Here is an 11,012-nt window from a genome sequence, read left to right on the forward strand (position 1 = left end):
GTTATCGATCATGTTGAGTTTGACAACTCAAGAGTTACTGATTTCTTAACCAAAACCAAAAGGGAATAAAATCTACTTGAATGAAAATAAATTGGATAAAGCCAAAGCATCCATAACATATAAATCTGAAATATCTCAAATTATATTAAATAAAAATGTCAATTCTAACATGGACAATATCATCAGCTAATTGGGCAACATCAATCAAACACAATTAAAAATATCAAAGTAAATAAAAGTAGAAGAGAAACATAAATTATTGAACCTGATGAAGATAAAATAATCCTGAATTGAAAAGAAATCCTAATCCTAAAATAAATTCTAATTCTAATCCTAATCCTAAGAGAGAGGAGAGAACCTCTCTCACTAAAAACTACATCTAAAACCTAAAATTGTGAATTATGAAAGCATGATGAGTCTCTGCATGTTCCCTGACTTTAATCTGTGTTTCTGGGCCGAAAACTGGATTGAAATCCGGCCCAGAATCTCTGCCAGCGACTTTTGTAATTCTGCAGATCGCGCACGTCACGCGTCCGCGTTGTCTACGCGATCGCGTCACTCAACATTTTTCGTATCACGCATGTGCGTCGTCTACGCATTCGCGTCGTTCGTGCAGCTTCCAATCCGCGCGGTCACGTCAGGCACGCGATCGCGTCACTCTGATTTCTTCCATTTCACGCGGTCGTGTGAGCCATGCGACCGCGTGACTTCTCGCTGGTCATCTCCTCAATTCCTTGTGTTCCTTCTATTTTTGCACGCTTCCTCTTTATTCTCTAAGTCATTCCTGTCCTATGAAGTCTGAAACACTTAACACACAGATCAAGGCATCAAATGGTAATAGGAGAGGATTAAGATTAGCTAAATTAAGACCAAAGAAGCATGTTTTCAATCATAGAACTAAACTAGGAAGGAATTGTACAATCATGCAAATCATATGAATAAGTGGGTGAAAATCTTGATAAAACCACTCAATTAAATACAATATAAACCCTAAAATAGTGGTTTATCAACCTCCCCACACTTAAACATTAGCATGTCCTCATGCTAAACTCAAGGAGACCAAATAAATGAGTAGGGAAAATGCAAGACTCATGCAATGCAACCTATGAATGTGAATGCAACTACATGCTAAAATGATTCTACCTACTTGGTAAAAAAGTAAATAAATCTTTGAAGAATAAATATGAACTGGATTTCACTAATTCAAATCACAAAATACAATACAAATAACTTGCAAGAAGAAGATAGCTCATGAAAGCAGGGAACATAGAATTAAGCGCTGAACCCTTACTTGGTGGTGTATATCATTCTAACTCTCAAGTGTCTAGGGTCAATCACTCTACTCTTCCCTAGTCATGCTTTCTAAACATTGTTCTTCATCTAATCAATCAACAAATATTTAATGTACCAATGCGAACATCATGAGGTCTTTTCCAAGGTTGTAATGGGGCTAAGGTGAAGGTAAGGGTATATATAAGGCTAAGTGAGCTAGTAAAGTGAATCCTTGAGTAGTCTAAGATCTCACCTAACATATACATATTTTACGAAATTTAAAATTCTTTACCTAACTATCCAAATTTTCCCCACTTTTGTATTACATGCTCATGTATCAAACTTATTTTTGAATTTTATCCCATGTGCATTGCTTTATTTTGCATTTGGAGAATTCTTTTGTATCACCTTTATTTAAATACTGAATTTTTTTTTATATGCACATGGTAATTTAATTACTTTGATTTCACATGAGCATGTTTCCCAAAAATCTTTATTCTTTTCAACTTTCTACCTTGTTTCTATCATCCATGTTCCCATAAATTTTCCCCACACTTAAACAATAACACAATTTCTATCTTAAGCTAACCAAGGATTCAACTTGGGATTTTTATTTTATTTTTCTGCTTAAGGCTAGTAATGTGGTTATAGAACAGAAGGGGTTAAAAGGCTCAAGGTGGCTAACAAGGGTGATGTAAAGGGTAGGTTTATTTGGGATAAGTGAGCTAAAATCAAATAATGGCCTCAATCATATGCAAACATGTAAATACACTAAATATTGGACATATAGAATGGAACAAAATAAAGATTACAATCATAGAGAAGAAAAACACACAAGAATAAAATTTTATGGTTAAATAATGTAACCATACAAATAAGCTCAAAATCTCACGGCTTGTGTGTTCTTTGGCTCAAAAATTATGTTCAAAATACAACTTCAAACAAGTTTAACACAAATTTTTTGATTTAAATTAGTGAAATACTATAAAAATTTCTTGAAAAAGAAAATATTACTTCAACCAAGTAGTGACTAAATGCATAAAATCAAACAAACATGCAATCAAATATGCAAATGCAATAATGAATAAACAAAGAAAATAAAACAATGGTATTGAAAAGAAGAAAATAGCTAACCCATGGAGATTGGTATCAACCTCCCCACACTTAAAGATTGCACCATCCTCGGTGCATGCTAAGATGTGCAGGTGGACGGGTTGTTCCAACTGATGCTTCTCTCCAGAGATTGTGCAGATGGACTTGTCTTGTCTCCCCATGTAAACATCTTCCGGTTCCCCTCCGGGTGGCCATCTTGAAAGAAAAAGGGAAGAAAAGTAACCCAGAAATAAAGATAAGAAAATAAATGAAGTATGGATGGGTTAATGCCAAATGATAAGGGTCTCATTTACATTGAAGCTTCAACATGTACGTGAGAAAATAATAGAAGTCATGGCATGCCAGTGGTATAAAATGTACAACAATGGGGAAGAGAGTGGGTAATGAAAGGCAATGTAAGTTCATGTCAATGCAAAAGGAATACAGGTATCATAAAAGATTGACATTGACAGAAAAATAGCATCACCCAACATTGTAAAACAAGTCACTAAAAGTTATACCAAAAAAGATGCAATAGTTAAATAAGAAAATCAACACCAAAGGAAAAATAATAAATTTAGAAAAGAAAAGAAAAATATGCACTAAATTAAAATGCAATGAATGAAATATGCAAATAAATAAAATGAAAGATAAGAAGAATGAGAAGGGAAAGAAGTGAGTAAGAAAGGAGGGAGGGAAAAATTAGGATTGGGGAAGAAAAGATAAGATATTTGGCAAATTAGGATAAGCTGTGCGGCGCAAGCAACGCGGACGTGTGGGGCACGCTGTCGCGTGACTTGCGTTTGAAGTTAATCGACGCGGTCGCGTGACACGTTTTATGCTACTGGCGCGAGGGCAGCCTCGTGGTCGCACAACTTTCTGTTCAAAATCTTATTTTGCCAAATTTTGAGTGACGCGATCGCGTGGTCGACGCGATCGCGTGAGTGGCTAATATGGGGACATGACGCGGACGCGTGAGCCATGCGTCCGCGTGGTAAGGTTGTGCTTTCAGCACCAGTCCAGCACCACTCCAGCATAACTTTCGGCTATGCACCATTTTTACGTCGATTTTCATGGCACGCGGCCGCGTGGGTGACGCGGTCGCGTGGGAGGCCAAAGTTCCCACATGACGCGGTCGCGTGGGGTCAAATGATGCTAAAGGCGTGCCTCCAGCCACGCTCTCGCGTGACTCTCTATTCACTTTTTGTTTCTCTCTAAAGCACCTGCGACGCGGACGCGTTAGCGACGCTGTCGCGTCGCGTGCGAAAATTTTTTTTTATGCAAAATGCAGAATGCAGTATGCATAATACAATGCTTAATGTGAATGCTATGCATGATTCCAGGTTCAATAAAGTAAAATAAAACTCAAAAACAAACAAAACTAAATAAAATTAAAATTGCAAAAGGAACGATCATACCATGGTGGGTTGTCTCCCACCCAGCACTTTTAGTTAAAGTCCTTAAGTTTGACATTCTGGTGAGCTCCTTGTCATGGTGGCTTATGCTTGTACTGATCCAGGAATCCCCACCAATGTTTGTACTTCCTATAGCCTCCAGGATCCCAAACTAGGCGCAGAAAGCCTTCAAGCAAGTTAAAGCAAGTGACAAGGCCCCAAGAGTGTTGATTGCCAAAATGAATTCCGGGGTCCCAAACCTTGCTTTTGCACCCGTCTTCTTGTTGAGCAATATTGTTCCATCCGGGTGGCAAGCAGTCTGAATTCTCACTGAAGCAGCCAAACAACTTCCTAGACCCATTCAGCTGAGCTCTATACCAACCTTTGCGTTTAAACTTTGAGCTTCCAACCATAATGAACCTTACAGGACAATTCTTACCACTAACCATTTTCTTCTTACGCTTAATGCCACAAAGAGCTCTAAGTTGACCATCCGTCTCCAGTAGCCCATATTCAAGTGGGAAAGTAAAGGATAAGGATATGAATTTTACCCACTTGAATGTTGTGAAGGATGATGGCAACGTAGGGGGAGGTGTTGCTAATGAACGTGCGAGCTCCACTTCCTTGTGCTCTTCTTTGACATCTTCCACCTCTTTGCAAGCTTCTTCAATTTCAACATCTTCCTCTTGGTAGCTTTCTTCCAACTTAATCTCTTTTTTATTGCTCACCAAGGGTATGGGAGGTTGTGCTTCTTCTTCTTGAATCTCCATCTCTTGATTAACCTCTTCCAAGTCTTCTGTTATGATATGCCTTGGAGGTTGTACACCCTCATCAGCATCAATTTCAATTGCCTTGGAAGGAGGCTCTATGTCTTGACATTTCCATGGAGGTTCAGCATCTCCTAAGTCTTCAACCACTTCTTCTTCTTCAATAATTCTGGCTTCTTCCACTTGTTCCAGTACAAATTCATGCTCTTTATTATCCACCGGAGTTTCTAATGTCTCCTTCATGCTACGTTCTTCATTAGATTATCCACATGAAGCCATGGGGTTCCTTGAGTGTCTGAACGTCAGGAAGCCAATTGATTTATTGCTTGATTCAATTGGTGAAGGGTTGCCTGAAATCGATCCACTGTTTCCTTGAGACGATCCGTTGATTCTTGTTTTGCTTGGGTATCATAAGTAGGACCATAAGGCTCCTGGATTGATGGATATAGATATGGTGCATGTGGAGGTGGTGGTTCTTGGGAGTAATTGGATTGAAATTGGGGTGGTTCTATATATGGTTCATATGGCTCATAAGGTGGTTGGTGTAGTGGATACGGGTTAGGGTCATATGGAGGTGAATGGTGGAAAGAGGCTTGTGAGTATGGTAGTCCAAAGCTATGTTGAGGAGAGGGTTCATAGGCGTATGGTGGTGGTTGTTGATAGTCAAAAGAGTGCTTACCATAGCCATTGCCTTGATATGCATCACAGAATGGTTGTTGATAGTCCATTGGAGGTGGTTGTTGCTATGAGGGTTGATTGAATCCTTGTGGCTCCTCCCATCTTTGATTGTTCCAACCTTGATGCTTGTTCTCATTGTAATCTCCTCTTCTTGCAACATAGTTGTAACCAAACTCATAGCCAAAGGGGTGAGGGCTCATAGTAGTAGAAGAAAATAAAAACAAAAACTAACAAAAAGGAAATATTTTGAAAAAGATAAGATTTTGAAAAGATATGATTTTTGAAAAAGGATAAGATAAGATTTTGAAAAAGATATAATGTTTTTTTAAAAATATTTACAATAACCAATAATAAGGCACACGTTTGTAATTCCCCGGCAACGGTGCCATTTTGAAGAACGGAAGATTGATGGTTCAGAAGTTACAGTAAACCCTCGTTATAAGTATAGTTACTAAACCAAGTAATCAACCTTTCTTACAAACGTTTTGGTTGTCACAAGTAACAAACCCCTAAATAAATTGATAACCGAAGTATTTAAACCTCGGGTCGTCTTCTCAAGGAATTGCAGGGAGGTATGTTCTTATTATTGGTTATGAGTTTGTAAATTGCAGCTTCCAATCCGCGCGGTCGCGTCAGGCACACGATTGCGTCACTCTGATTTCTTCCATTTCACGCGGTCGCATGAGCCATGCGACCGCGTGACTTCTCGCTGGTCATCTCCTCAATTCCTTGTGTTCCTTCCATTTTTGCACGCTTCCTCTTTATTCCCTAAGCCATTCCTGCCCTATGAAGCCTGAAACACAGATCAAGGCATCGAATGGTAATAGGAGAGGATTAAGATTAGCTAAATTAAGACCAAAGAAGCATGTTTTCAATCATAGAACTAAACTAGGAAGGAATTGTACAATCATGCAAATCATATGAATAAGTGGGTGAAAAGCTTGATAAAACCACTCAATTAAATACAATATAAACCATAAAATAGTGGTTTATCAACCATCATGGCAAAAGTATAGTTTGTGAAGTTGACCAACAAAAGATGGTGTTTGACATGTCAGTGTATAGCAAGTCATGTATTGCTCGCAGTCATCAGACGTTCAATGTGATTGCTTTATGTTCCAATCGAATGGTATTCTATGCTGCCACAGTCTTGCTGTTCTCCTACATTTTCGTGTGACAGCAGTGTCCTCACAATACATTCTATCTCGATTGAGTAATAATGTTAGTTGGAGACACACATACATCAGGAGTAGCATTGACATGGACCGTTCTGATGAAAGCATGACTATTTTTAGGGAATTGTGTTCTGATTTTTACAACGTTGCTCAGGATTTCGTGGCTACTCTGGAGGTTGCTGCTATATTGCGTGATGCCATGGACAGTGCTCGGCAGAAGCTTAAAGAACACAAGGAACCCGAGTATCAAGCTGCACATGTACCAAGTGCGGTTTACTCACATACGCGTGATGAGTGTCCCGTTAGTATGGATGAGCTACATGGCCCACGTCGTGTTCCTACGCGAGGTCGTCCAACGTCCACCAGACTTGGGGAAGATCTAGAAAAATCTATTAAAAAGAGGGTACGCAAACACAAGAATACTCACAATCACAACAAGGTAAATATGAGATCTACCCTCTTTTTCACGTCATTTGTTTATTTTAAGTGGGTTGAATGGATGATAAGTGATGATGTTATTTTTCAATATGATTTGTGTATTAAGGGACCTAATGGTAATGCACAACCATCTCCTACCAATGTGGCATCTTCCTACAAAGATACGCAATGGGCTTGTTCAGAAATGACAAAGAATTTGGCTACGCATTCTGGCTCCTTCATATCACTATTGAATTCATTTCATAACGCCAAACAATTGTGTATGTGTACTTAGTGTATTTTTCATAGCATTCATGTCATATCCATTTACTTATTGTTTTCTCTTTTGTTTTGTTTTTAAAATTTTTTCCATAGGAAGCATTTTTGGAGGATTCGAAGTTTAACAACACTACAAATCATAAGCATTAGAGTTTAGCAACTACTTTGTACTTAGCCCATGCTTCAACGTTATTTTACGTTATCATGATTTTGGTGGTTTATTGGGTTTATTTTATGTATTTTAATATACTCAACTTTTATTTTACCTTGCTACAGCTTCATCTACCATTAGTAAACAAAATACAATAACAGACTTGGGCAACTAAATTACAACTTTTTTATTCTTTTACTCTTTCTTACCGTTATTATTTGTTACTTATATTTTATCTTAATAAATGTTTAGTTGATAATTTGATCATTATGATAATGTGGTGCAATACATGAATTTTAAAATTGAATATCAAAAGTATCCGTACACAATAAGGTCTTTTTTTCATTATTTAAAAAATTAGACATCAAAAAGACATAACCAGACATGTATTTTATTTACCTCCAATAACATCCTTTAATTTATTAGAATAACAATCACTTACCTCCAATAACATCCTTTAATTTATTAGAATAACAACCACAATCGAACATTTATTGTTTGGGCATAGATATTATTAAGTGGCTATTAAGCATGGATAATTGTAAAGTCCATAAATTTTTAGCAGATATTCGAAAGAAAGTTCAAACTTCAATTAACGTGATCTCGATTTGAGCAAAAAAAAGCCAAACACATAAAAAAATAATCTAACAATTTAAAAATAATTTTTTTATTACATGATTATTAACTGGGATATTGAATCCTCTTTTTTTTTGTTTAGTCCAAATCCAAATCCATTCGCAAATATTTCATGATAAAAATCACGTAAATTCTACAACCATATCAACCGTAATTACACACACCAACTCTAGTCCTAATTAATTGTTTGTGTATATATTTACCCTGCTGTCCAATATAGGTAATCCTTTAATAAAGATGCACCCGGTTTTGGTTTATATCCGATAACATCCATCTGTATTCCATGATAACATCCATTAAATTTTGAAAACAAATTAACAAAAAACACACACCGACCAACTCCAATCTCAATTTATAGCTTATAGTTCTTTTTAGATTTCTTGGCCCGTTCTGCCCTTCGAACCAGTGATCTTGTCCGTGGGTTCGTCCAAGGATCTTCAAGATTTTTCTTCTTTCCCCTATCCTCCACATGACGACATGGCACATTGAGTACACCATTTATCTCACTCCTAGAGATGTTGTCTTTGCAAATTAGAATGTCAGTTACAATTTTTTTCCGAATTTGTTGCAGCTGGGCCTGTGGTCACAAACAGATGTATTTGTGTTTGGTATAGAACACTCTAAAGACGCAACTATAAATCCACCCATCATAAGTAGAATTCATCCAAGAAGAATTATTTATCAATTATTAAATACGCAAATAAGCATCAGTATATATTTTGGACTTCACTAACCGTATTCCAAATAGGCATGTTCAATTCATCCTCCGCCAAGCTCTTTGGATCCCACATTTTCATCCATTTAATGACATATATGCCACAGTCCCACCTATGCAACACAAATGACAAAAAGTCGTGCCAACATATTAAAATTTGTGTGGGTTGATTTTTTAAACCTTTCTTCGTTTTCATCTCGAGACTTACCCATTTGGCTATTTTTGGAGCCTTGTTTCATAGCAACACTCATAACCTTCAACTGTGAATACTATATTTGGGTCTACAATTGCTGCCAACTCTTGGAGAAGAAAGCCCTTCGACAAGCCAGACAGAAAAAATTAGGGAGGAAAATATAAAAAAAGAAAAAAAAAACATGAAAGGCCACACCTAACACCCGAAAAAAATATGCATCATCAAATCTATTCTCACTTACTACATATTTATCTATTTTCTCTAGGCGCTCCGAGTGTGGGCCACTGTGCATGGAGTCTAACACCCATAGGTTATCAATCTTCCGATGGAGTACATATAGCCACCAGTGATCATCTCGACACACTGGAACAAACCACTTCATCGTTGAATAAAGCATGTTAGCATATAGTTATTTTTTTCATATTCTTGTAATAAAAATAGATCTTGTGTGTGGATAAGTAATAAGTACGTAAATTACTGACATAATCAACTTTTTTCGCCTACTCTACATCGAACTAGTACTGCCCGCGGCCCATGAAGCTGCTAAGAACAGGGACAAAACCAGTGTTCGTCCCGACACATCGTTCAATATTATCATCAGTCAATATTATGGCCTGTAAACCCATTTTGCATTAGTTAAACACCTAACGTAATAATTTAGAGTATTCTTTACCAAGGCAATTATGGTATTAATTAATATTAAGTGGGTAAGGACAGATTGCACTAACCATTAGTCTCGGTGGAATACAGTAAAAATCCGTACAAAACCTTGCGTTGCTCGAAGCATTGAACATGGCACAACAGTAATCAACCACCTGGATAGAGTAAACGTATTACATTTCATGGCACTTTAATGCAGAACACATACACAGCAATTGATTACATTTTTTTTGTTTGCTCTTACCGTATCGCTTACTCTTCTACGCCATCCCAGTGATTGAAGGTCTGCTCGCTGCAGCTGAACATCATCACTCCCATTGCGAATCCACGCGAGCGTGAGATTCTTTGCACCCCTCCAATCTGTCACCCACTTGTATATCCTGTTCATGTCATCACCTGTAGGCCTTGCAGCACCCCCATATGGGATTAGTGTGTCCACCACAGCTTTTGTTTTTCTTATATTTTCTGGTGCTTCAAGTTCTGGAGTCGCGTTTCGATCATTTGTTACTGGAGATCCGGGCGGTGAGTCCGGTATGTGCAATTGAGTGATGTCAAGCGAGAATGACGGGATTGGAAAGTCAACTTGAGGTGGATCCTCTGGTGCAACATACACTACCATTGCAAGTTCTCCGGATTCTCTGCATAGTCATTAACAATTAAGTGCTCTTAACCGAGTGCTCTTAACAATTAAGTGCTCTTATTTGAGCCTAAACTAAAATAAAAAAAGTTGTGTAAATAGTATAAGATTATATGGATAACATCTATTATTGATTAAACATTCCACCTCATAAGAAGGAAAGAGTCAGAGGTAAAAGATTCATGCACCTAATATAATTTTTAATAATTCGTATTATTGTTAAATTCATCTAACTTGCCTTTGCTTTGCAGGTCCTTCATCAACATTATCATCTGTTCCGTTTCCAACAGGTGTGTCAGGCATTGTCTCATTCCCTTTGGGCATTTCAGCACATGTCTTCCTCATACTCACAGTATTCCCCCTAATGGACCTGTTTTTGGACTCTTAAATAAATTAGAAGTTGAGCACCTATAAATGATAATAACAAAAGACACATGATACAAATCTGATGTAATCAAGTCAATCTAATATGCTTAAATGCGTAAATGATGTTAATTCTAAAGTTTACCCAAAGCTTATTCGTGCAGAATAAAGTAAATGATGAATAGTAACATCCACAATGCCAACAAGTTAGCAACCATAATGACAGACATATAACATTTGGTATGAGGCATGCATAACATCCGAAATAAAATGATAAAATATTAGCTATTCAAACTCCTATTCAAGATAAATATACCAGTTACAGCTCCTAATGTTGCCATCCTTCTCAAATAAGCACAATATTATACGTAAGTAAAATATATTAAAATTACTTTAGAGATGGTAAAAATTTATATGCAAACAAATGTAATGATAAATTATGTCAACACAGTTGCCCAAAATTAGAAAAAAATATACTAGTATACTATTATAATGAGGCAGGTTAAAGCATTAAAACTCCATGCGATAACTGAAAATTCAGTAACTTGCCTTTCCTTTGAAGGCTCATCCTTAACATTATCAT

The 11,012-nt window shown here is 37.1% G+C and overlaps 1 protein-coding gene across 1 annotated transcript; it reads left to right on the plus strand.

Annotated features, from left to right (window-relative positions):
- Positions 1-6,274: 6,274 nt before the first annotated feature.
- Positions 6,275-7,224, plus strand: LOC130934560 (protein FAR1-RELATED SEQUENCE 9-like). The gene is made up of 2 exons (XM_057864119.1): positions 6,275-6,637; positions 7,171-7,224. The coding sequence occupies exons 1-2, from the start codon at positions 6,275-6,277 to the stop codon at positions 7,222-7,224; spliced, it is 417 nt and encodes a 138-aa protein (XP_057720102.1).
- Positions 7,225-11,012: the final 3,788 nt, after the last annotated feature.

Source organism: Arachis stenosperma, chromosome 6, assembly GCF_014773155.1.
Source record: "Arachis stenosperma cultivar V10309 chromosome 6, arast.V10309.gnm1.PFL2, whole genome shotgun sequence".
NCBI classification, from domain to species: Eukaryota; Viridiplantae; Streptophyta; class Magnoliopsida; order Fabales; family Fabaceae; genus Arachis; species Arachis stenosperma.

Excerpts from the sequence above, each read along its gene's own strand:
- LOC130934560 (XM_057864119.1), top strand. The coding sequence starts at position 6,275 with ATGTATTGCTCGCAGTCATCAGACGTTCAATGTGATTGCTTTATGTTC. Across the intron at positions 6,638-7,170 it reads CCGAGTATCAAGCTGCACAT|GAAGCATTTTTGGAGGATTC; the intron begins GTACCAAGTGCG and ends TTTTTTCCATAG.